The sequence below is a fragment of the Diplotaxodon limnothrissa genome, linkage group LG9 (assembly GCF_057381915.1).
Source record: "Diplotaxodon limnothrissa isolate DT_005_m linkage group LG9, D_limnothrissa_male_GT1.1, whole genome shotgun sequence".
Taxonomy (NCBI): domain Eukaryota; kingdom Metazoa; phylum Chordata; class Actinopteri; order Cichliformes; family Cichlidae; genus Diplotaxodon; species Diplotaxodon limnothrissa.
Window position 1 is genome coordinate 10,028,766 of NC_140604.1, and position 27,955 is coordinate 10,056,720.

The 27,955-nt window shown below is 40.8% G+C and overlaps 1 protein-coding gene across 2 annotated transcripts in view; it reads left to right on the forward strand.

Moving 5' to 3' along the window:
* Positions 1-8,832: 8,832 nt before the first annotated feature.
* adarb2 (adenosine deaminase RNA specific B2 (inactive)) overlaps positions 8,833-27,955 on the forward strand; it is a 240,458-nt gene continuing 221,335 nt past the window's right edge. Inside the window, exons 1-2 of one of the 2 annotated variants that reach the window (XM_085362625.1) lie at positions 8,833-8,935; positions 18,593-18,682. In XM_085362625.1, coding sequence (XP_085218751.1) covers positions 8,833-8,935; positions 18,593-18,682 — 193 coding nt within the window. The remainder of the gene's footprint in view (positions 8,936-18,592; positions 18,683-27,955) is intronic. The other variant, XM_085362626.1, reaches the window with a different exon arrangement.

Below are 27,955 nucleotides of genomic sequence, written 5' to 3' on the forward strand. Positions count from 1 at the left end.
CATGAAACTTAGCAAGCAGGTTGCTGACTGTAGCATGGGAGATGGGTGGTCTCGTAGGGGGTCTTGCATTGAAATCTGCTCCAATGACCCGGTTACTGCGTTCACCAGATATCAACATGATTTCGATCCGCTCCTCACGTGTTAACCTCTTCGACATGTCAATGGCTGTGAACAAAGAGAAACTTGTAAATAACTCACGAAAGAACAAAGCTACGTTGAAACCAAGCACACCATTGTTTTTCTTGTGACATTACCAATAAGTTTGATGTGTCACATGGCCCTCTTCCTATTGAAAAAACAAAAGTTGTATCCAAGATGGCCGACTTTTAAATGGCCATCATGGTCACCACCCATCTTGAGGAGTTTGCCCCTCACATATACTAATGTGCCACAAACAGGACTTTAATATCACCAACCATTCCCATTTTATTACGGTGTATCCATAGAAATGGCCCACCCTGTATATAAGTTAGTACAATTGTCATTCCAATCTAAATTGTAATTCTTACCTTGAATCTGTTATTTAGGACACATGCAGTAAAAATAATAACATTGTAGTGGGTGACTTTGTCTCCACACCTAAACAGAATAATGAAAATAGTCAAGGGTTAAAGTGAGACCCAGTTGCAATAGCTCAGCATAGAGAAAGTATCACAACAATATTTTCTAATGTGAGCTCCGTCTTTCTGGATTTACACAGCTGAATTCAACAACATGTAAGCAGATGTTTCACACGCTACCTTGGCTGATTTCCATCCCCTACACTGACAGTGTATTATACTGTCTTTATACTAGACACAATAAAGTCGGTATAAAGGCTGAACTTAATCTTTGCTACACTTGATGTAACCTAACTGTGATCACAGTACTGCAAGCTAACTGCCCAGAATTTTGATGCAACATTTGATCACTGGATTTTTGGTCAGTGTTCACTGGAACCTAAAAACACAGTTCAAAGAATTTTAAGAATTGTTGCTTTGCCACAGAATATGTTTCAAAAACGGATTTTACTTGTTAGATTCAGATGATGCAGGCACGCACTTTAACAACTTGTGAACTGCTGAAACAGTTAGGAACCACTTACTGTGCACATGTGTCAACACAACAACAAGATGGGCTAATATATTTCCCCTTTTTTAATGCTGATTGGCTCTATGGGGGCAGTACTACTACTCCATCTTTCAGATTTAAGCATTCTCATACAAATTTTTATTCAGATTTCTTGGAGTGCCCTGTTGATTTGACATTTAATTGGTTGCTATCCTTTTCTTGTGTTTGCACTCTTGTGTTTTTGGTCTTTTTGGAAGCTTAGAAATTTAATATCATTGGCATTGTTACTCCTGAAATGTCCTTCCCACCATTATATGTGCTTTTTAATATCTTCTTTGTGGCAATTCTTGGATGTTAATGCTATTATGTAGATGAAAGGACAATTCGGGTAACTTAACACATGGTTAAATGTGCTGAATCACCTTGTTGGAGTTGGTATCACCTTCCGGTTTTGGAGGGCTGATCTCACATATTTGTGAGCATCTTTTAAGAAACTTTGAATTTTAAAACATGTTTCAAGGCTTTAATAATCTTACTGTAATGGTCGTAGCATATGTATGTGTGTCTATTCCCTACTAGACACAAAAAAACCTAAAACTGCCGCCATGATTGTCAACATCTATGAGATTTGAGAATTATTTTTCCAGCATTCAGATCCTTACAAATTATATTATGTGTAGTACCTGAAATTCACCCGTGCATTCCTGCGAATCTGTCAGTTATCTTCGCATTTGACGTCCGTTTAACGTACGTGCTTTTAGCTCATGTTATGTTTTACAATGACCAAAGATTTATAATTTGTCAAGAATGTGTGAACTTGTATTTGTTATTGATTTCACTGATAACGCTGCTTAATCACCATGCATGTTTCCAAGGAAAATAACAGACAACAATTGCACACACAGGCTTGGCACAGCAATTGCACTGTACACAGTGATCACATGGCAGTTCAGGCAGCTTTTGCAGTTTGCGGGTGGAGCTGTCTCACAAGGTATGATTCTGGATACAGGATTTGATTTGTTTTTCTTTTTCTTGTTGTAATCAAAATGGCAAAAGCAATAAAATGTTTATGTTTCATGGTTTGCATAGCATCTCTTATTAAAAAATTCAGTACCCTTACTGTTGGGGGTGACTAGAATATGTGTCATGCATCTCTAATAACTGTTCAACAAACAGTGACGCTAATAGTGACCGTAATGCTACCTTTGTCTTATCCAATAAATATGTAGCTTGCAAAGATGTAGAAAAAAATATATGTGTAATATATATACACATACATATGTGTATATGAACAGCTATTTCTGGCAGCTGACTATATAAAGTGATATAATGAAGATGAAAAGAATAACAAGGTAAATTTACATACATGTCTGTTTTCATAGATGCAGGGTAATGAAACTAAAGAGTGTGTAAAGCTCCCTGCAACAGAACACATTGCAGGATAAATATGGAAGCTAAGCAGTTGTATTTTCTTAATGCTGTAAAATACAGATGTCATAAAGTTTGTCCCTAAATTGCCAAATTTATCTGTAGATCTAAAAGTTAGAAAAGATAAGAGGTACTGCGATTCTCTATCACAGCAAGCCTACTTTGCATTTGCAACATAAAAGCAGAAATGCATATCTTACACATTACAGCCTGTTTACACGCTCTCACATGCTCATTATTTGCACAGTGCGGATGCGACACACAATACGCGAGTGCAGCCTGACTTATAAGTGCTGCTGGATTAGAGTCTGAGGAGCAAACCGGCTGTGGAAGGGAGATGAAGGTGTGTGTGAGTCTCCCAGTCGCTCGCCTTGTGAGGAGCCTGAGCACCTGATAAGGCCACAGCCACCTAATCCTCCCCACCTTCACTACTACCATCCCATGCCTGTAAAAAACATCAGTAAAGCTTAAAGTCAATACTCACCCTGAGACTGATGATAGGCCTCCCTAGGCTTCCAGTTCCACTATGTCAACTGGGAGGGTTGATAAGCTGGTTAACTTGGTCTCACTAAATTCCTGCTATTTCCATCAAGCAGCATCATTGTTTAATGCGACACATTTAAAACCACAATATTCTGGGTCCTGTTTGTTTCCTCTTTTTGAAAAGCCATCGAAGGGTGTGAGATTGAGACGAAAAATGTCACAACTTGAAGGCAACAATGCAAAGTGAACGCTCCAAACAATGCTCGAAAAACTGGTAACACATAAAAGCATGCACTGAAAAAAACGGCACATATTTTTCAGACAGGGCTGTTGTACCGTGGGCTGAAGACTTCCTGAGAGCCGTAGCAGCTTTCATTTCTCCTGCAGAGATGTCTCAAGGCTAAAACACTCCTCAATGTTGACACAAACTGTTTCTCAACTGAGAGTTAAGAAAAACAACTGGTAATTACAGCATTTTGATTAGAGCACAACACATGTATTACCATGGAGACAACCTTACCTGAACACCGAGCGAGTGTGCTATATTAATTATTCTAATAATGAATACAGCTACAAAAAAAGAGAGAGAAGGCAATCACAGGTGGTGGATGAGAAGAACTCAACTGTCTCTTAATTGTAAGACAGTCATATTCCAGCAAATATTCATATACATATGTATACACACACAAATCAAAAGTGCAGAAAATGAATGTGTCTGAGCAATGTACTGATTGGCCTCCTTATCTTAGATTGCAGGTGCCTGATTTGATGATGGAAAAAAGAGGAGCCGTTGCCACGTGTTTGCTGTAATCACAATTTAAATCTAACTCTTTAATCCATAGATATGACATCAAACTAATGCCAAGTGTTTGGCAAAATACGTCTCATAAGTAAACACAGAAATACTGGAACATTCCATTATATGTTTGGTGTGATTTTTTTACGTAAGCAGATATTTTTTGTGCCCTGATTTAACCTTGACTTACATGTCATGAATGGGTTTTTTTTTTCCTTTGCAGTAGTCAGTCTTAAGTTTCCTGTATTTTGGATATATAGCAATTATAAAACTGAATTGAATTAAATTAACATTTAGAAAAACTGGATGTTCTCCAGGCATGGAGGGTGATCTAAGATGCATTATGGGAAATGTATTTTGGATAATTCGTCTACCAAAAAAAATATCAAGATATCTAAGCTTCCTCTACTTCCCCCATCTTTTAAAAAAGAGAGGAAGTTTAATCTCAAAACCATTGTGAGTGCCCTTTGAGTGAATTATAGTTATTACATGTTTTTATAAACCTTATTAGGCCAGCTCTTGAGATTGATATGAGTAAATCTGAGGTAATTAATTAAACATGTTCTCATCTTATTTCCACTTAAGTTTAAAATTAATTAATGGCTTAGTTGACAGAAACAAATATTTCTTCCTAGTAGCTTCTTTAAAAAGAACCGTGTTTTATAATACTATAAATTTAGCTTTACTTTTAAGTTCACTTTCAAGCAAAAAGGTACAGTCTGTAAAATCTCACGACCAGAGATGGGCAGTAACGCGTTACTTGTAACGCGTTACTGTAATCCGATTACTTTTTTCAAGTAATGAGTAAAGTAAGGGATTACTATTGTAAAAACGGTAATTAGATTACCGTTACTTTCCCGTAGGAACGCTGCGTTACTGCGTTACTAAAACCGTGATTTTTTTGCGAGAACGTCTCATGACAGTGACAAGCGAGTGCCACGTTGGTGACAACAGCTGTGTGCAGATCAACAATGGATAATATACCGAGTGCGGGAGAGAGTATGAGCGTGCAGCGTTTAAATCGTGGAAGTACTGACCTTACTTTGAGTTTGATTGCATAAAAAGTGACAAAAACATTAGCGTCCATTGTGCGTGGGAAGAAAACTTCTTTTTACAGCGAAGAAAAACCCCTAAACTTCCGAGCAAGCACCGAGTGCGCTACGACGTAATGGGAAACTCACAGAGAAACTCGTGGATTCTTCCACTGACCGCTGCGGCACACCTGCACCAGGGTAAACCTCCGCCTACCCTGCTCCTGCTTTACAGGTGAAAATAGAGCAAAAGGACCGCTAGTCTTTGATGTTATTTATTTTCTGCTGTGTTTTACTTGCATCTGTTTGAAAGAGTGAGTGTAAACACAAAACATATTTTATTTTATGTGCTGGAATGTGCAGAAAATAGGTTTAAATATTAAACAAATTTCTTCCAGTCAGAGAATGTTGCATATAATTAAATTTTTGCTTGATGCATAAAGTTAAAAGATTAAAACTAATAAAACAAGTTTTAAAAGGGGACCTTTCCATTTGATTACATTTTGTATGATGGATTATGTAGAAAAAGTAGAATTGGGCAGAAAGAGCTATCGCTTTATTACTTATTCAGGTTGTAAATCGTGTTTTTAAAAAGTAACTAAGTAACTAAGTAACTAGGTAATTAATTACTTTTTTCAAGTAACTTGACCAACACTGCTCACGACTAGATGTCAGTAGATTGTAGATTGCAGTCAACTGAGCTGTGTACCCCTCCCAATTCAAGTGCATAATCCTAGTTATAGTGCCTACTGCAGAACAAACAACTCTGGGCGCCATTCATCTTTAGTGAGTGTAAGCTGTCAGTTCACTGTTAACATCAGCTGTAAGTATGTTTCCACGCCTATTTGCTCTGAACGAGGCTGTAAATCTTTGTGAAAGGACTCTGATACCAGTTGAAAACTCAGTGAAGAACACTTCTGTTCTATAGCAAAACTGAGGTGATTTTTAAAGGATAACCTTGCCAAAATTAGGAACTGTTAGGCTTTTTAAGCTGCTGTTAGCAACTGTTAGTTGCAGTGTTATCAGAGCTAGCCTCTGTTAGCTGCTGTTTTTGTTCATGTTAGCCTCTTTTAGCTGCTGTTTATGTTCATGTTAGCCTCTTTTAGCTGCTGTTTTTGTTTATGTTAGCCTCTATTAGCTGCTGTTTTTGTTCATGTTAGCCTCTTTTAGCTGCTGTTTATGTTCATTTTAGCCTCTTTTAGCTGCTGTTTTTGTTCATGTTAGCCTCTTTTAGCTACTGTTTATGTTAATGTTAGCCTCTTTTAGCTACTGTTTATGTTAATGTTAGCCTCTTTTAGCTGCTGTTTTTGTTCATGTTAGCCTATTTTAGCTGATGTTTTTGTTCATGTTAGCCTCTGTTAGCTGCTATTTTTGTTCACGTTAGCCTCTTTTAGATGCTGTTTTTGCCAGTGTTAGCCTCTGTTAGCCATTGTTTGTGAAACTGTAAAGTGGCTCTAACATTGCTGAACTCAGATACTTGGTGAATAAACTCATATGAGTATGTAATTAACCTATTTAATTAACCTATCAGAGAGAAAGTGTGATTTTTAGGACACTCAAGCCCAACATTAGGTGAGATAATATTAGCTTATAACCAACTGTTGTGGTTCTTTAGCTGGATTGCTGTCAGCTATTCAGAGATGGAGAGGTCACTGACAAGAAGTAATTCTTGCAATATTAAGAATAAATAAATATGTTTTTGCGTGTTTTTGTGTGTTAGAGACTGACTTCAGTTCAAGAGGTGAGGCTTAAGGTGAGTAGGAAATTAAATACCCTTAAAAGAAGGATTTCCTGTACCTTTAAAATTTCTCCTGAATATCTGGGAACATGTGTGTGTGTGTGTGTGTGTGTGTGTGTGTGTGTGTGTGTGTGTGCGCGCGTGTTTCAATAGAACAGTGTAAACAGTTTTATAGATACAGAACAGTCAATTAATGGAGATAAATAATCAGATAAATTTAATAATATTGTCTCCTGCTGCTTGTATTTTAACATTTATGTCATAGATACAACCTTTAAAAAAGTAATTGTTACTGATATCTAACGGATTTTATCTTTTTTACAATCTATCGGGCTCAATTCTCGCCAATCAAGTAGACTACAGTTAAAGAAACATGTTGCTATATAGTGTTTGTAGAGCACTGAGGTAGTACAGCCATAGGTACTGTTGAACATAAAGATAACCAGGTTAGTTAGTGGTTCTTTGCATCCATCACTTACTGACCTTGCTGTGCATGTGTGTCTGTGCACACACACTTTCCTCTAACCTGTACCTCCACCCCACTCAGCCAGTTTGCTGTTATCTGTGTATTTTCCAGCCCCCCCGCCAGCACACCTTCATTACTGCCCCAGATAGTGGCATTGGCAACTTGTCACTTATATTGATTTCTCTTAAACTGCAATTTACATGGATATTTGTGGGCGTCCTGAGGGCAGACTGCAGCCTGGCGGACGGCCCCGGCACCCTCGCTCTCGTTCTTTCTCTCTCTCTCTTTCTCCCTGCCCCTGAGGCTGGGAGGAAATGTTTCCACCCAACAACAAAGCCTCAAAGTGACTTTTCAATCTGACATCAGCAAACGTGTCATGCTGGTTCTTCAGCAAAAGCACTGCTTTTTCTTTTTCTTATCATAAAAACTAAAGCGGCTGGGGCCCTGTGAAGGTAAAGGGGGTCTTTTGGGGGGAAAAATCAAGGCAACAGCAGGCTATGTTTTGTTAGGTATTAAATATCACTCTCTTTTATTTATTCACCAACTGTAAAAAAAAAAAAAGAAAAGAAAAAAGAAACAGCTGTACAAGCTTAATGCATTCTTGATTAGGGCTTAACAAACCTGCATTTATTCCGAGCTCCTGAATGTGTCTGGCAGTACCATAGCGCCTCCTCCCAACGCACACCTGACCTTCTGCTGCAGAGGCCGGGGGAATAAAACAATTACCTGCAGCTAGGTAAACCACAAATGCTTTGTGAAAGCCTTCACACCGCGCTTTCACACAATAATGCCAAAATGTCACAATCTTCAAACTTTACGAATACAACACACCGTTAAGAGTTTTTGCCATGTGTGATGAAGGTCACCTGCAAAAGTCAAAACAGGATTTTCAGAATAAAATACGTTTCGTAAGACCTACGTGAAAAAAAAAAAGTCCGTTAAAGATGCCTTTGAAAAGACAGCTGAGCAATGCGTCTGAGAATAATCTTCCTCCATGGACATCTATGACTTCAGACCACAGAGAGGGAATTTATTTCAGAACATTAATCCCACAAGAAGATTGCAAATCCTAAATCCTGCAAGACAAACACAACTGTACAAGGAGAGAAAGGAGAAGCACTCATCTCATTCTGCATCCCTGTCTCTCCTTTGAGCCTCAAGTTAGTGGTGACTGGGTTTGCAGCAGGCAGTATATGAAGCAGAAGACCACATTTGGTACTTTGGTGATGGTAAACGTCCTATCCTTGCCTGACCTTTGACCCCTTCCCCTCCCTGAGAAGAACACAGTTCCCCTGCCATGTAAAAAAAAAAGTGAAGTAAAAAAGTGGAATGAGACGAAACGTTTTTAAAACAGCACTGGGTGAAGAAGGGGTGTGAGCTGGTGGGTGTCGCTGGTGATGTCACACCTCCCAGACAGCCAGGATTGGACCCTAATTAGAAAACTCGGCAGCAAATAGATAGGCGTCCTGCATGATTGAATTCAAAGTGGCTGATGCCAAAATTTCTGCAGAGGCGCGGCAAAAACTGGCTGAGAGGAGCGAAGCAGCCGGGATCAGTGCTGCTGAGAGCTGCCACGCTGCGCTGCGAACACAGTCTCTCTATGAGCTGGAGGCGAGCTGGAGTTTCTGAGGTGATACAGGAACAGCGAGACGCGAAGCTCCTCTCCCTGGTTTGAAGGGATAAAAAAGAAGAAGAGCCGAAAATATAGTCCGAGTGTTCGTCAAAGCCGAGGACGCAGCGCAATCAGAGAGCAACGGAGGCTGACGCCAGACAAGTACAAAGGAGAATCGAGCCGCCGAGTTCAAGTTATCCCTGCGCCTCGCTCCAAAGGTCTGCGCTGATGGCATCCGTACTTGGAAACAACAGCCGCGCGTCGGGGGCTCAGGGCGGCCAGGTGAAATGCAAGCTGAGAAGGAGGAGGAGGAGGCGATCCAAGAGAAAAGGTAAAAGCAAACAGAAAGAACGGAAAAGAAACTTTAGACCACTTGTTTCCTTTTTTCTTTTTTCTTCTTTTTTTGGCTTTCTCTCCAGAGGTCGTGCGCACCTTGGCGGAGCATCGGAGCGCACAGGCGGCAGCCCGGTGGAGCCTGCACCTCGCTGCTGCTCCTGCTCCGATAACGGCGGCTTTGGATAATAGTGCATATTTGAAATGTGACTGAAGAAAAAAAAACGTGATCTCTGTTTAGGAGGAGACGGCGGCTTTAAATCGCCTTTCTCGTGTAAAGTTTAGTTGCCGCTGCGTGCGTCGTCCTCGCAGAGCCTTCGTTGTGTCTTATACCTAACGGGACAGCGGAGAATGAAAGTATTATTTCGCTCTTATGGAGCTTTAAACGTGCTCTCCGGTAGACAGAACGGCTGCTGTCAATATTTAACACTGATTTCTTCATTTGTTTGTTTTTTTAAGCAGCGCATACACATGAATCCTGTCCTCACTGATTTCTTCCATAATTTCAGTTAGATTGCCACATCAGTTCTTGTCAGTAAGTTTAAATATTCAAAATGTAGCATAATTAAAGAGCATCCTCCTCCACGCTGGAAAACACTGAAAAATCCTAATAATTCACATTTTTTTTGTCCTTTTCCTTTTTTTCCCCTGTTGTCTCATCTAAACAGAATTTTCACCCATTAGAGGCTAAAACTGCACTGCTGTACTGCTACACAGAGAAGCCTCAAGTTTAGGACTCAGTTATGGGCCTGCAACAGGGAGACAAAAGGAGCAGGGACCTACAATTATTTTATCTGGCCCTTCAAAATAATATTTCTTTGTTTTTTTTGTCTTGATATTTTTTATTTGTGCCTGTTTCTAATTCTAAGCTTCCAGCCTCCTTTTATGGAGCTTCTAATGAAGAAATCAGTGGATTAACAATTGGAGACAAACTGTAAAACAGCCAATTATATGTGTAATGAAAACAGAAAAGCATGCTGATTTCCAGTGACTGAAACATAATAACAGTGAGGATTTTTTTTCCTAAGGCTCAGCGCCTGTCCCTGCAGCCATGCTGTAATGGATGCTGACGGGGGTTCATGGTAAACAAATCCCTTGTGTGTTTTAAATGCCCTGCATCCTCTCTGCCAGTGACACTCTTACCTTTGTGAAATATTATGTATATGATGCAAAAAAATTAAATAAATAAAAATAATACAATTCACAGCACTCTGGCTGATGAAACATTTCCACCTCAGCACCTCTCACTTTGAGACTTTGCATTCCTGCTTTTTAAAAAAAAGAAAAAAACAAGAAAAGTGGTCACAAGTGAAAACGCAGCATTGCTCGCTGCTAAAATTAATCCGTGATTGCTGAGTAATTTTATCCCAACTTCCTTCGTGCTGCACTTCACAGAGGGAAAAGAGCTGCAAAGTGACATTTTGAAAGATCAAGAAAGGAGCTATTATTGATATGTCAGGGAATGCTTTGATTCTTTAGAAGAAGAAAAATAAAAACCTCGCCGGTTATTTCCTCAGGTATTCTTATTTGGCTAATTAATACTGAACTGAATCACCGAGCACTTGTTTGCTCTGGCACAGGCCTCAAACTCTTTGCTTTTTGTTCACCTCCTCTTTTTCTGCCATCTCCATAAAAAAGGAGGAGGAAGATTTAAGCAATATTTATTTTTATTTATTTATACGCATAACAGATGATAACACGACCGTTTGTGTTGTTTATGCTTGAAGACACTGACGTGCCACCCCATTGCATTGTGGAATATGGATGAACGCTCGGAGCGTGTTGACGTATCCGACTGCAATTGAATGCATAACGAGCTTTCATAAACACTTTGCACTTGTCATCAAACTACAAAACAGACAACTGCATCTCATTTCCATAACCTCTTGATTTTTAATAGCCCAAGTAATTGAGACAAGGGAGACAATACATAAAATATAGTGCTGAGGCAAATGTATTTACATAATGGAAAACGACAGAATTGGTTCCACAACATTAAGCATTGCATATGAGTATCACACAAGCGCGCGCGCACATTAGCTGACAGGCCCTCGCTGCGTGTATTTCCGAGCAGCTAATTTATCAGCTCTGCTGATTCATTCTGATAACACGGGACATTAGGGGCCAGTTCAGGGGCCGGCTGTAAATGAACTGTGGCTTCGGGACGCGCTGATGGCCGCTGACTCTTCTGCTCTTCCTGTCTTGACGCTTGTATTCAAATTTAAACGTTTCATAAAACTGTCAAAATAAAAGCCCAGTGTCAGACTGAAGGGTTCCAGCTTCCATTTTTTTTTAACCGATCATCGTCATCTTTCATCTCAAATGCCAGCCGAGCATCATCTCGAGATTTCCACACAATTATGTGTATAGACTTTAAGGAAAATAAATCAATAAATCAATAAATCACTGAGGGATTATTTGGTTGCATTTGTGGCTTAATCCCTTGAAAAGGCTGCAGATTATTTGTAGATGGACTAAAACCTGCGTGTGTATTCAAAAGGTTCTAAGCAGATTCAGCAACTTCGATTAATTTCTTTTTCCATCAGACTCCTTTTTTTGTTTTTCTTTTTTGGGTGTGTTTGCTCATTTCTTTTGGATGGGCAGGATAAATAAGTAAAGAGTGAAGATTACAGCCTGGGGATGTATTTGCTAACATCTTTTTAGCAGGCGGCCCTCACTGCTCCTGCTCAGATTTCCTAAAAATCACACACCTTACTGAATCCATCAGCTGCTTTTTCAGCTGCTGTTTGACAGCCGCCGCCTCCTCAGATTGTTCTGGTTCCAGCACTCCTGTCAGCTCGGTGTTGTGCAGATGTACACCTCACTCGCTGTTTTTTTTTGTTTTTTTTGCTGTTCTTTAAGCACAGTGTGAGCAGAGTTATCCCCCTCAGATGGACTCGTGGACACACAGAGGATCTGCCTCTTAATTAGTCACAGCCGTGAGCTCTGTGTCCCTAAAGGGACGTCAGTTGCACAAATACAGTCGTGCACATCTGGGTGAATGATGCACTCCCCTGATTTTTGACAAATCTGCCTGTAGATTCCCGCCTGTCAGTCATCTGTACGACGTGACCTTGTTAAACCGCGGCATATGTGCAGCATATTCTTGCTCTTTTATCCACAGTGTGCCTTTCTTACAGACAAAAATAAGCACCGCCGAGATTTATTGGCCAACATTATTTTTTTTTACAGCCACACTTATCACCCTGCACTCTCAGTACAGTATATCAGCGTATGATCAAGAGCGCCGAGGGGGGAAATGTGAAAAACACAGAGTGTAACATAATTTATATAGCAATTACTGCTTACGCTCTGCTTCCTGGTGAGCTGGCGACGGCGACAGACGGGTCGAGTGTGGGCTGCCGTGGCGGCGGTGAAAGTTGAGGTGGAGGGATGCGAGGGTTTACACGCATTTGAACATCTCCGTTCTGGAGAGGCGCAAGTAAACATTAGCTCGGCGGCTGGGTCAATCAACATAAAACACCCTCTCCCCCCACTCTCCCACCCACCCAGTGATCCTCTGTGACTATCTGACATCTCACCAAGCAGAGGGAGGGAAGAGTGAGTGGAATTCCTGGCTGTACCGTATCATCCCGCTTCCCTCTCAGCGCTAACGGTGGTGATAGAGGCGCCGCTGAGTTGAGGGGCAGAGGTCAAGAAGAGGGGGCACAGACTCAGAGCAGACTGTCCTTTACGATTTCACAAATTTGAAGAACTTTGCATCTGCACTGGTTTAATCAGCCAGGTATCTGTGCAGACCAGTAATATTACTGTCTGCTAGTGCTAGTCACTGATGCTACTGGAAGAAAACCAAACATTCTTGTATTGGAATGTATTTCGGAATGACCAAAATAGCTCTGAGATTAAAGAAGATGTGTTGCAGCCTGTCGGAGAGAACAAGCTGTGTTTTCACAGTTGTGATAGAAGCGTTAGCAGTATTTGAAGATTCATAGACGGTATACAAAATGCACACAAAACAGCCTTTGCTTTAATTGAATTACGTAACCACACTAGCCCACTGTCTGTCAGTGTTGTTTGTCTTAGATATAGTACCTTTACCTGTTTTGCCTTTATTGCTTTGTAGGAAACACGATTCTTCGTAGCTGTTATTTGCTGCACTGTCCTTTAAGGTCTTTACTGCTTATGACTGATCACTTGGAGCTTTTTTGTTGACTTGTGTTCATGCTAAACCTCGTACACCTTGCAAATCTTCCAGATTTGGCTTTGAACTTCATATACTTTGGAGACTCTGTTTGCAACTCTTCATTTTTTATGCGTTGTTTACATCTTGCCGCTAATTCCAGCTGCACGGACACGTGTTGAATGTCATGTCCATTTTTCTCCTGTCATTTGCTGTTTGCCTCCCTACCAACATCTGTCAAATAAGCCCCACCCCTTCCACCCCCACCCATAACAAAACTGCAAGTTTTTTCTTTTTTAAGCAGCATATAAATTATAGAAAAAGCAAGTATATATAAATCGAAGGTTCCTTTTAAATAGAATCCAGGATGCTCATGCTGTCTTTGAGAATAAAAAATAAAAAAGCTCAATGTGAGTAATAATAGAAGAAAAAGAAAAAACAGTCGTAATGCTCAATAGTAAATCTGGCTAAAAAAAATGATTACATTTAAGTTGGAATAGTGAAAGTGGTCCAAGCATGCCGAGTCTGCAGTGATGTGTGAGAGACCTTTAAGGACGATGACAGTGTTTTAATCAGCATTCATTCAGATCATTGTTTAATGTTAGCGTAACTGTCCCCGTCATGCACACATGCATTGTAACAGTTGCAGTATGGTCTCTGCATTGGCCTACATTCACATGCAGAATCCACTGATAAATAAACTCACTCTGCGGTAACACAGAGAGGACCTGAGCCAATGCACACCTTGCACCAGTTTCGTGGTGTAGGGTCATTGTCATCAGGAGTGGGAAGGTTTCTGGTTGAGGAATGCAGTTATTGGTGCTTGGTTTCCATGTTGGGATAGCCCAATGTCACACAGTGTGTGTGTGTGTGTGCGTGTGTGTGTGTGTGTGTGTGTGTGTGTGTGTGTGTGTGTGTGTGTGTGTGTGTGTGTGTGAAAGAGAGAGAGGTTTGTTTCACAGATGAAAAGCACTAGTTTTATTCCTGAAACACTTCTGTCACATTTGTTTGTGTTTGTGCTGATAACTGCATTAAGAGCTGCAACAGAAACACCGCTGGCATTTATGAGGTTAATGAAGGTCAGTGCCGATGGAAGCGGCGCCGTGTTCTGCGGTGTGCGCACGCATGGCTCTGCGAATTTACAGGCACTTCCTGATTAAGGGTAGCGGCGGAGGAGTCTGCGGTTTAGGACACGGCGTCCTCTAGCTGACTGAGCGTTTAGCTGGTGGGCGGAGGAGGGGGCTGGGGAAAAAAAAGGTTATTACTACTCATTGTGGTCTCTTGAGGACAGCTGATAAAATGACCAAGGAAAAGGAATAGCACAACTTTAGCACATTAGCATAATTAGTAATTATCTGGTAATAGTCCCTCTTGGCTTTTTTGGAGCTCGGCAGTGAGAAATTGTACTTAAAGTTCAGGGCCAGAAAACAAATTTCATGGCGAAATGTCTCAATAACACGCGGAGTGCAAGAGCTGCCTCAGTCAGGCTGCGGAGAGAATGAATCAGAACAAGTACCAAAAGCACAGATGCAGATTTAAAAAATGCAGAAGGTGACACTTAAGTTAATTAGCCTGTTGTTTGATGACTCCCACAGTTGGAAAGATAAGGGTATTACTCATTGCAAATACCTTGTTGCACTTGTTGCTATGACAACAAAAACACAGTTTAATTGAGTTAGTCATGTGTTACGCTTCATCAGCCTGTCCACAAGAGCTTTCACAACAATGACTACTTTGGTGGAGACATTTGAGAGCTGGTTACACTGCATGCCACTAATGCGCGTGTGCCGCTCTGATGGAAATTGCGCTCCAGAGTGATGCCTCTGTGTGTGTTAATTTGTTTGCGTGCATGCGTGTGTGTGTGTTCTTGTCGCCTGTGTGCCCGGTACATGTCGCCGTTCGCGGGGAGCTGTCAGTCTTCATAAACACAGATGTGGCACGGCAACTCGGCGGCATTATCGCTTCCCGTCAGTGTGTGTGCGTCTGCAGTCCACAAAACAACGCAACATGAGAGAGCCTGTTGTGTAAAAGAGAGTTTGGATGTCTCGTAGCAACTGTCAAGCAAGTTTTTGTTGTTGTTGTTGCTGCTGCTGCTGTTGGGCTGATGCCAGATGTGAGCAACAGCCGAGCAATAGTGTAACTATTGTGTATGTTTTGAGATGCACGTTAGATCGATGAGAGAGCTTTTAACAAGGGAACATGTGCGATGCTTTGGGAGCAACAAGCTGGTGATTTGTTTATCCAGTAAGAGTAGGGATTACAATTTAAAGGAACAATTCAGACATCTTTTTTTTCCACTGTGTGTGTGTATGTGTGCTTTGAATGTTTTTTTTTATGTTTTTGTTGAGTCAATATTCATTTTGGCTGCAAACTAAAGACAAAACGCTGCCATGGTTTCCCAAGGCACAGCGCGATATTGTTAAGCATCTTGTTTTTCCTAACCAGAAATCCAAAAACCGAAGGCATTTAGATCGTACAATAATGCAGAATGAAAAAAGGGTCACAGTTTTAAACATTTGATCGTTTGTTTTCCGTCTCTGCTTTCAGGCAGTTTCCGTTTCTTTGCTGTTAACATGACGGCAGGTCTTATTTTTCTGTCTTCAGATGGACCTTGTAGAGTTTGCAGCTGAGAACAAGACAAAAAAAAAAGAAAAATGAAAAAGGGGGAAATTTTATTGACCTTCCTACCTTTGAAATCATCCTGATACCAGTTTCATTTATATCATGAACCAAAACCACATATATATAAATATATTTAATTTTCAGCTTGTTTACATGGTAATAATTTGGTTTTTAAAAAATATTTAGCATTTTTGTTGCATTGATATTTAAGATAAAGAATACTATCTCATCTTTCCTACTTAAGGTTTTAGAGGAACAGTAACTAACATTAGCTTTTTCATCCAATACAACATGTAGATGAGGTGTATTCTTCATGCAGCTGGTATCTCTAACAACCTTCACAGTTATATGGAAAGCTGTTTTTATCACCTCCTCTCATCTTATCTGGATTGTGGCAGCTGGACTGTATAGAAGGGTTTTAGTGTGAAGACAGAGCTGTAAAATGCAAAGAAATTGCATTTCTAATAGCAAAATTACGCACTCGATTTACTCCAAATGTCAACCAAAATGCACTTTTCATGCTTGTTCTTACATTGTGACTGCCAAAGTCAAACAGAAACAGAGCTGTAGTGTGGTTACATTTCACTAAACTGAGTCTGGTAATTCTGAACTAGATTCGCTCACCTAAAAATTTCAAGTTTTTAATTCATGGCAGTGGATTTTTTGTGTCTTATCATCGCTGTTATTATTATTTTATCATGCCATCAAGACTAGCTCTCACATCTAATGCGAAGTCCTGCCAATAGTGTGGAAGCACCCCACACATCATGGTGGCAAAACATTTCTCCAGTTTATGATCCTAATTAGCTCTAACTGTGCCATCATCCCTGAGTCATCATGCCTGGAGAGAGGCCAGATCATTTGACGGTCCACAGTTTCACGCTTTCTTCATCCCTCCTTTCCCTTTCTTCCTTTCTTTCATGTCTTTTCCTTTCAGTTTCTGTCTCCCTCTCTCTCTCCCTCTTCCCTGAAGCACACACACTGTTATTGTTGTCCTCCAGCTTCATGTGCGTATTCACAGCACGGTAGCTGCTGCTATGAAAAGGGAAATATTTCATAAGCAGAAAATAGCTGAAGAAGGTGCTAGGATATGGGCTCCAAAAAAAGCTTTGTGCTGTTTTACCAACTCGGTCCAAAATACAGCAAGTCAGCCTTGAAATGTGTTCGCTCGCCATTCGAGTGCATTTGGAAATTAAAACTCACAAACACGTGAATGGCTTTTGTCAGCATCTGATCAGCTGGCAAAGCGTGCGCTGCTGGCACCTCTCGCCTTATGTCATGCTTCAGCCACACAACAGCACAACTGCCTCGTGTGCTTTGCTGACATAGCAAAGTTAACACTGATACCCCGCCTCATATGGAATAATGAAATTGGATGAAGCAGCTTAGCCGCTTGCCGTCCCTCCTCTAGCCATCAGACTCGGTGCCTATTTGAGATAACGTTAATGAAGGAGACTTTAGCCAAGAATAGACACGTCTTACTGCTGGAGTGGTGGGGGGGTGGGGGAAGAGGGGTGGGGCACTAACGGCATTTATTTCCATTAATAAGATGGAGCGTTTTACAAGAGAACCTCTCCTGAGGGCTCTCTCCGGAGGTCGGAGAGAAAGCTACACCTTTTAACAACCTCCAAAAGAGTTCTCAGTGTGCGGAGAGATGTTGTTGCACGGCCTGTTCTCTAAGAAACTTGTCCTAACCTTGCTTCACCAATTTGGGCTGAGGTGGTGACTACAATCACTGCTTTTCATCATTTGTAGGTTTTTGTTGTGGGTGTTAGCAGCTTGGGAAGGCAAAGTCTGAATTTTCTTAGAGAGCTAGCATGAAATATTTTCCAGTTCTTCTGCTCTTGACCACTGTATGATTTACCACTTGAAACTGCTGATTTTAGATATCAATAAACAAAGCTAGCTTCTTGATTCTAGTTTGTATTTATCAGTTTTGCTGTAGCTAGCTAAGCTAACTAGCATTAACTTCATGATGTTGCTGAAAAAATGTTACAGACTGTCAGGTTTTAATGTTAATGGGTGCAAAGAATGAAGGGCTGTAAGAAAGATGTCAAAAACGCACTTGCTGACCTTGTACACAGTGTTGTGCTAAAACACTGAATCTAAAGCTAATAGGTGGTCAGTAGTTTTGGCCATGCTAGCTGAAACAGGAGACTGTTGGAATTTATAGCTGTGTAGAAGCAAACTACTTTACTTTAACGCACGGTTACGCTCGAGCTTTATTATTTATACACTGCAGGATTTAAAGGTAGCTGACGCCATCTTGGATGATGAATGTGGCCGATAGCGCAGAACTGCAAACAGTCTGTAATTCATTTAAAACTAGTCCAAGATGATAACTTAAGACAAAGTGCAGTTTTAGCCTGGACCTTGGATGTAGTAAGCTGCTAATCTGGATGAGCATTTTTAAACTTAAACAGTGTGATCCCTTTAATACGATCATGGTTGGTTTTTTTGTTCCGTTATCTGTTTTTGTAATAACCCGAGGATGATGCCATACATCCTTATTGGATTAGTGCATTATATGATAAGTGGTAAGCATTATGGGAAATGCTGTAGTAGCGAGGCCTGAATGATTAGCTCAGTCACTGCCTGTGTACAGAATATTTTCTACCACTGATATTTTTTACTTCTCTCTGCATGAGGGGTCAAGAGTGTTTTTACACTCCTTCCTCACTATGTAAATACATCTGATAGCAGTTGATTCATAGTAAATGATAAATACGCTCTTTTTGCAGTGAATATTAGATCCCTGTAGCTGATGGAATTGCTTAATGGCAGATTAGGAGCACTGATAATGATGAGCGCATATGCGAATATCCTCGCCGCTTCATTATTCTGCTCACATGCAAGCATTAAATAACATTTTTCCCCCTCTTTGCCCTACAGTAAATCCCTCTCCCATCCATCGATTCCAGGATCCTTTAGGGGCCCCTTCTAGGAGAGACCGACAGGCTTATCTTGCAAATCCTTTAAAAGGTATTTAGAAAAAAATCTTTCCCTGCATTAAGTGTGTCTGATGTTGCATCGCCGCAGGGTTGGCCGAGTTAGAGTTTTAGACCTGCAGGCTGATCGGTGCGATATGCAAAATTATGTTTTTTCCAAGTTTCCTAACAGTCACATGCTGTGTAGTTTATTTTTCCTTCTTGCTGCCCCGATTTTGATTTGTACAGCTTGAAGTGGTGGAGCGTAATAGATGTGTTTGCATTTGCCCGAAAAACTTAGAGTTCCAATCACTCATCCATTACCTTTGATAGCTCAGAGAGTATTTGGCTTTGCCCAGATAAGGCCTGAGTATACATCCAGTCAGATTCAGTTGAATTGTTTGTACACACACGGCGCTTTGGCATTGGTCTGCTTGGATGGGCTTTGGCGTGATGGAGAATTTCATCCCCACCCCCTCCGCTACCTCACTGACAGTGGCGCTTTGGGGCCGGAGCTGTTGGTGAAGGGTGTGTGGCACCTCAGGCTACAAATGTTGCCTTGCGTAAAGGACAAAAAGAGAGGATATCTGCGGGTTAAGAGTGCCTCAAATGTTGGCCCACATGGACCTACATACCCACCATTCTATATTTAGACATAATAGACATAAGGTATACTCTGTAAGTCACTGAAAGCAGCAGTAAAACCAGTAAAAAACGCCTTTATCGTACAGCTGCTTTTCCAGTCTTTTTCTCGAATTAATGATGAAAAGAAACAGTTCATTTATTAAAAATCTTTTAGTCCTGTACTTATTTGTCTCTTTTTAAAACCATGGCATGTTCAAATAGTCGTGCATCAGCGGTCCCCAACCTTTTTTGGTTGGGTCGGTTTATGTCCAACAATATTTTCACGGACCAGCTTTTAAGGTGTCGTGGATAAATACAACAAAATAACACAGAGGAAAAGACCCAGGGAAACCGAGATAACAATAAAAATTATTTTTAAAAAATAGCAATAAAAACCCTGAAAACCATAAATTTCATACCTGAGCCTCAACTCTAGCAGCCTGGTACCAAACGACTCACGGACCGGTACCAGTCCATGGCCCGGAGGTTGGGGACCGCTGATCTAGGTGAGGTAAAGTAATAAATTGCTTAATCTGTAATCATTTATGTAATATGATTAGAAATAAGATTTTTTAAAACTATACCAGAAAAAATATTTACTAAAATAACAGTAGTGGAAAAAAACGCTGTCTTCCTTTTTAGACTCACTTATACAGTGTGGTTGTGTTGTTTCTGTGCAGATTGCCCCATTTTAAAGTTAAAGGAATATAAAGTGAAACACTGTGATCTATCAAAAGGTACTGGTTATGTAGGCTGGGTCCCTCATCTTCAAACCAGAAACACTTACAGCCAGTGTAAAACAACTAGAAAAGTGAGAAGCTCGATGTTGATGAACCTGCCATATGCTGGATTGTATGCCATCCATGCTTTGTTCCACCTGGTCTCATACCTGCTATTGAACTGTGACACACTGGAGCTGGGATAAACTGTGATAACTTTGCACCTACCTGATCCTCTCCTCTTCTTCATCTCGCCAGTTGCTTGTTTGGTGTCTCATGTGTGTGTGTCGCACTCCTCGTGTTCTCTTCATTCTCTCATTCACCTGAGCCCCATGCCTACTGTTCATAGTACTGTTTATTGATTTATTCTCAGAACACGATCAAGAGACATAGATTAGGTAAAAGTTAAATATGAATGCTTTATTAAAAGTCTAAATAGTCATCATCATTATTCCATATAGGCTAAACAGTCACACAACACAGTCTGCAACTCTATCGGATGCTTGCTGGGCAAATATTCAGTGCAACAACAGATGTACATCAATCAGGATGCGATCGCTGTTTATTATTTACTGCAGTGTAATCAGTGGATTCTATGATATCTCCGTCGGATAGCATCTATCTTTACACTCTCATCCCTTCCTCTGTTGCTCTTGTTTCTCTTTCAGGTTTTCTTTTCCTCTCGCTCTCTCTGTCTCTCTCTGTGGAATACATGTTTGATTCGCCAAATCCGTTGCAGAGATGCTTCAGGGGAAAACAAATTAGACCGATGGGGCTGAAACCCATTTTAGGAGAGCAAAAAATTCTGATCTATATATCTGCTGATGTTCTTTATTCATCTTTTTCCATCCATGTTTTTGACGTCTTATCCGAGCAGGGTTGCGGTGGGGCCAGAATCAAACCCAACTGACGTCATGCAAGAGGCGAGGTAGACCCTAAACAGCTCCCTCCCACTCCATCACAGATCTAACACCAAGATTCAGACACCCTTTAATACCCGCATCCACAGCTGAAAATGAAGAATCGTATTTAATTGTCTTATTGGTGCATGTTTGGAGCTGCTCTGCTGTATGGAGCCACTGTGCTCAAAAGACTGTGGCGATTACACCGTTTCTAAATCACTTGACGCATCATTTTTCAGATATGATCAAGAAAACAGTTTATTTTATCAGTGCGTAACAAAGAACATATAGTATAGTTGTCATTGTCCAATATATAATTAGATATTTGTAAATGTACTTTAGTTAAGGCCTAATTACCAAAGACAAATATGGAACCACTTAAAATCTATTACTCGCTGGTATCTCAAGGAGTGAGATAATCAATTGATTTGCTGCCATCAGAAAAGGCTATTAGTTTCCAAGCATTAAAGACATTTGAGACAACGTTATAAATTCTGAGTATTTCTTTTTTTTTTTCCAAATACGCCACTCAAAAGAATTTCCAATGAATTAAAGAAAAAATGAATATACATTTGAAGATGTCAGCAGCATCATTACTGTGTGTGTGTGTGTATATATATACAGGGTGGGCCATTTATATGGATACACCGTAATAACATGGGAATGGTTGGTGATATTAAAGTCCTGTTTGTGGCACATTAGTATATGTGAGGGGGCAAACTCCTCAAGATGGGTGGTGACCATGGTGGCCATTTAGAAGTCGGCCATCTTGGATACAGCTTTTGTTTTTTCAATAGGAAGAGGGCCATGTGACACATCAAACTTATTGGTAATGTCACAAGAAAAACAATGGTGTGCTTGGTTTCAACGTAACTTTATTCTTTCATGAGTTATTTACAAGTTTCTCTTTGTTCACAGCCATTGACATGTCAAAGAGGTTAACACATGAGGAGCGGATCGAAATTGTGTTGATATCTGGTAAACGCAGTAACCGGGTCATTGCAGCAGATTTCAATGCAAGACACCCTACGAGACCACCCATCTCCCATGCTACAGTTAGCAAACTACTTGCTAAGTTTCATGAAACTGGTTCAGTGTTGGATTTGCCAAAATGTGGATGCAAGAAAACTGCCACTAATGAAGAAACATCAGTGGCTGTCCTAGCTTCATTCAGCAAGAGCTCACAGCGTAGCACTCCCCGCATGTCACTGGAGAGTGGCATTAGTCGAACATCCCTTCGGCAGATATTAGCTACTCACAAATGGCTCCCTTACAAACTCCAGCTACTGCAGCATCTCAACGAGGATGACCCAGATCGGCGCACAGAATTTGCAGAATGGACAAAACAAAAATTGGAACAGGACCCTCAGTTCACGCAGAAGATTTTGTTCAGTGATGAGGCAAACTTTTATGTGAATGGTGAAGTTAACAAACAAAACCACCGCTATTGGTCTGACACTAACCCACATTGGATGGATCCCTCCAAGACTGTTGGAACAACAAAAGTGATGGTTTGGTGTGGTATATGGGGTACAACGATAGTGGGTCCATTCTTCATCAATGGAAACCTCAAGGCCACTGGATATGTGAAATTGCTACATGATGATGTGTTTCCCTCTTTATGCACTGAAGCTGGCACGTTCCCTGAGTTTTTCCAGCAAGATGGTGCACCACCACATTATGGGTGCCAGGTCCGAGCATTCCTAGATGAAGTTTCCTGAAAAGTGGATTGGTCGTCGTAGGCCAGTTGAATGGCCCCCAAGGTCTCCCGATCTGACCCCCTTAGACTTTTATCTTTGGAGTCATCTGAAGGCAATTGTCTATGGTGTGAAGATACGAGATGTGCAGCACCTGAAACTACGGATGCTGGATGCCTGTGCTGGCATTTCTCCTGCGGTGTTGCTATCAGAGTGTGAAGAGTGGGAGAAGAGGGTTGCATTGACAATCCAACACAATGGGCTGCACATTGAACACATTTTATAAGTGGTCAGAAACTCATGAAAGAATAAAGTTACATTGAAACCAAGCACACCATTGTTTTTCTTGTGACATTACCAATAAGTTTGATGTGTCACATGGCCCTCTTCCTACTGAAAAAACAAAAGTTGTATCCAAGATGGCCAATTTCTAAATGGCCACCATGGTCACCACCCATCTTGAGGAGTTTGCCCCCTCACATATACTAATGTGCCACAAACAGGACTTTAATATCACCAACCATTCCCACGTTATTACGGTGTATCCATAGAAATGGCCCACTTTTTTAAATTATCTATCGATCTATCTATCGATCTATCGATCGATAGATAATTTAAAAAAGTGAGCCTCAGAGGGTTAAAAGATGTGGCTCTGAAGCAGTAATGTCTGTGTATGATGCTTTTTCATAAATAGCATACCTCGTGACAAAAATGTTTGAGAACTCCTAAGCTAAGAGAGCTAAGATAGCTAAGGTAGCTAGCTATCTAGCGATAGAAGCCTCTTCTTTACTTTGAGCTTGTAGATGAGGCAGTGGCTTTGTCAGTGCTTGACTCATTAGCTGCTGTAACTATAAAGAATACCTCTTTCCTTCATATCTTCACCTTGCCTGTTAAAGCTTCTTCCACAGCCAGAAATTTTATCTTTGGTAATTAGCCTAGCTACCACCAGATGGTAACAATCCTTACAAACAGTTTCTTTTGTGATGAGCACTCCAAAGGGGAACAAACTAACCTACATTTCTTACAATGGCACCGTTAGGCTAATGAGTCGGGTTTCAATATCCGTTTACTTCAAATGCACCGCGGTATTGAAGTTCAGTATGCTCCCTATTAATACCTGCGGATACAGATGATGACAGGGTTGAAAATAATTTGCAGCACGAAGCAGATCAGATGATGAGTCAACAGAGGCAATGGAACTGCAGCATTGCTTTTGAACTCTGAACAGCACATACTGCATGCCTCCAACAGTGAGTTAAACGTATCATTAAGTTCAAATTAGGCCCTGTGCTTTCAGGAATACACATAATTGCCTAAATGTCCAGATATAATTCTTGAAATCAGACTCGTCATCTGTTGTGCTTTCACATCACAGTCATGTCCTTGTCACTAAAGCGACAGGCTCTGCACCGATTCAAACTGGTGCAGCAGTAAACTCACGCGGCCTGTTGGTTTGCAGCGGAAAGGGAGAGTGGCAACTTGGTTTAATGATAATAGCTCTGACGATAGCGGTGATAATCCTGCTATTCTTGCTGACTGCAGAGAGCCCGCGCTTTGTTCTCCGCTCCCCCTATTAGCGTGATGGAGGTTCATTTTAATTTGAATGGACCATCAGTTGGATAACGGTAGAATCGCTCGCCCGTGTGTGAGTGCAGACTTGTGTGTAAGAGAAATCGAGCATGGAGAGAAATATGTGCACACGATAGAATGCAGGCACATGCATGTATGTACACACAGTGTGCGCTGTCAAACAAAGACGCAATAATAGAGAAGGACCCGCGGGTCAGTGTGGCGACCTTGCTGGGCTGCAGGTGCTATTATCTTCCTGGCACCTGTTCCGGGAGAGTTCTTCCTCAATGTCTGCCACAGCTGAGGCTTGAAACACTAAGATGGCAGACAAAGGCTGCAGTGAGCAGAAACATTATATTTCTTATGCTGCTTTTGATAGATGCTGAAAGGAAACTGTACATGTTCGACACATTTTTAGCACAGTTCTTTAAATAATTTAGTGAGAGATTTCAAGGGGAACTATTTTACATGTATAAGCATACATATATTTATTGGTGTTCTGTGTTTAAAGCAGTATTTCCCAATATTTTAGATGTAAAAAAAAACCCAGCAGAGCTAAAAAAAAGAGTGCATTAAATAATCAGCTAAAGACTAATCAGCTGTTTATATTTTTTCGCATGTATATATATATGTATATATATAGGAGAACTGATGTGTGATTCTAGGTTTGTTGTCATGTACACCAGCGGTCCCCAACCCCCGGGCCACGGACCGGTACCAGTCCATGAGTCGTTTGGTAGCGAGCCGCAAGAGTTGAGGCTCGGGTGTGAAATTTATGGTTTTCAGGGTTTTCATCATTAACTCGATTTCTCTGGGTCTTTTCCCGTGTAGTTGTGTCTTATTTTGAAAGTAATATTCATGCGTTACCATATCGACCAGAGAGCATTGTTACTCTCAATGTTGTTGGCGCATTTCAGGAGGACGCTGCTAATAAAGTTACACAGTTTCTGTCTTGGTCCTATCATTTTATTTTGTTGTATTTATCCATGACACCTTAAAGGCCGGTCCGTGAAAACATTGTCTGACATTGAACCGGTCCGTGGCGTAAAAAAGGTTGGGGACCGCTGATGCACATTACTGAAGAACCCAGAGAACTTCTATTAGAATGTTCTAGATTCCTGAGAATTCTGAAAGAAAGGCAAAATCTGATTAACATATAGCTTAAGGGTCAATTAAAAGCTAAAGCTATGGCAATTAATGTTAGTCTTTAGCGTCCTAAAAATCACATTCATCCCCACATTACATTCCCACATCATATGAGAGTGTCTGAGCTCAAAAGCATTAGACCCACTGTGAAGACATGTTTAGAAACACTGACTAGCAGCAGCTAACACCACCAAACACATCAGCGCTTACTGACGGAATCGCCACAGTGTCCTTGTCATCAGACAGAAGTGAGATTCACTGAATCATCTATTTGTATTACAGCTCGTAGGACTCCCCGATGACTAAAGGATTATCTGCTGGAGGCAATCTGGACACAGTTCATAATTTTAGTCAACACTGCGAAGTGTGACCTCACTTTGTAGGTATGTGACTTAAAAAGAAGAGAGCAGCTTGTGAGCACAGGGTCAACCAAGAGGAGAGGAGCGGGCGCGCTGGAGGCCTGGACTCGCTACTGTAGTCTGATCACTTTACTTCAGTCGGATGCTATTAAGACTTTGCATGATTTTTGGGTTGATCGTAGCTTTATTCTACATTAATGCTCTCAGCTGCTGTATTGGAGATGCACGCGCTGTATGTGCTGTATGCACGAGTGTGAGCAGTAAAACTGTAAGCCGGCAGAGTCACTGAGACAGATTGCTCTTCTTATTTGACCCTGAGTTTGTACAAGTTCCCTGTGGCACTGTTAGAGTTTGTACAGTCGTAGCCTGGTGGTGAATGGGCAGACAGTATAAACAAGGCTCAGCCCTGGCTCTCTGTGTGGGTAGTTTGTCATAGCTGTGACTTCAGGGCTATCTAAATAGCAGCAAGCGGGCGCGTTCATCATCACATTCATCCTTAGCAGGGTGAGAGATGGATGCCCTACCCGTCCACCAGGTCATGAGTTATCACTCACCAGGGGCTGCTGGTTCATACAAAGGTCAAAGGACCATTTGTCTTCAGGCAAGTATGCCTTTCTGGTGCATGCAAACACACACACACACATGTGCTTCTATTCACAGCTACAATCACTTACCTGGGAATTTATTTATTTATTTTTTAAATGATATTTTTTATTTTGCTCACTACTTTATGATTACTTACTAATGAATAATCTGGGGATTTGCATTTAAAGAAAAATTCTGTGTTGCAATATGTATAATCATTTGTTTATATATTTTGCTGGGAGGTGGATGAGCATTATTGTGTCTACAAGCTAAATATGAAAGTGCAACTGCAGATGCACACCATTGTAGTAAAAACGTACTAAAATTAGTAAAATCTGGCAAATTTCACAACTGCATTTAGATTTATATTATCTTTGTTCATGAGAAATACTCAGGCTCATCCATCCATTTTCCAAGCTGTGAAAGGTTTGAGGCAGGTGCACCCGAACAGGTCACCATGTCACCATAATTTTGAAACATTTTGAGGAATTTAGTTATTAGTTGACGTGGTTCCCCGCTTTCAGGGACCTATGTGAGAAAATTGATAGGACTCACTTATTCAGTAAATGTATTGTTACTGAATATATTGTTGCCTGCTCCCAGCTGGTAGCTTAGTGAGTAATTGAAACAGAGAAATTAAAAACAGAATTAGATGCCCTAAACTTCACTTTGATATTTAAAACCCTGTTATATACAAATTGAATGAATAAAATGTGATAAGCTTCAGAAGCGCTGGCTGACAGATTTAGCAAAGTTAGCATACCCAGTTTGCAGTCTCCCAGTTCTATATATTATTGGCAATTTGAAAAGTTTTCCTGAGTGTATTTTGCGCTGAATATGACATGAGTTAGAGCTCCAGTACACGCTAGGCTAATGAGCTGCTGGCTGTAGCTTTACATTTATCAGTATTTGTGTAACTCACAGCAACGAAAGCAAAGCAATCCACCGGTATCTACAAATACTAGCAACTTAACTGTATGAGATAATTATATAATTGGAAAGGTCAGACAAAATCAGCTTGCCTGGATCTAAAACACAGTCTAGTAATCTCCACCTCTCTGAGTCAGTTTGTAAGGTATGTAGGTAAGCTATGCAGTCACTGGCGTGTTTTTGTCGTTGTTATTTCACATATTTTGTGCTAATTGAAAACTCATTCACTGCTCATTCACAGAGAGCCTCAAATTAAACCAGCGCTTTTTAAAATGACCGTTAGAGTGCAGTCCTTTTAAATGTGTAATAACAACAGCACCGACACTGTGGTATATTCCACTGTAGTAAATGAAAATATGCTCCAGCAGAAATTTCCAAAACATAATCACACAAAACAGATTAGCTTTCACCGTCACCCTCAGACCTTGTGGCTGGGGTTGGAGTGGTGTTATGTAATGAGTCAGAGGGCATATGGATTGGATCTCTGTTAAAACTAGAGAATGCATTATCATTAGTGTGTCTACAGTAAAGAACCAGCCAACCCTGAATAGATCCATTGTCTTTCATTTCCACTCATTAGTCTCCTGTAATAAAGACTGGTTTGCTGCTAGCAAGAATTTACCTTTTTAACAGGAGACTCTTTTCTCAGCCACTGACATCACCTGTTTAGATAAGACGGAATAACATGAAACTTTAATGATCCCTGTGGGGAAATGGGAGTGTTACAGCTGCAGCTGGTAATAATGGAGACACTGAAGGAAAATAGAATTATCATGTGAATACAGCAGAGTGGGGAA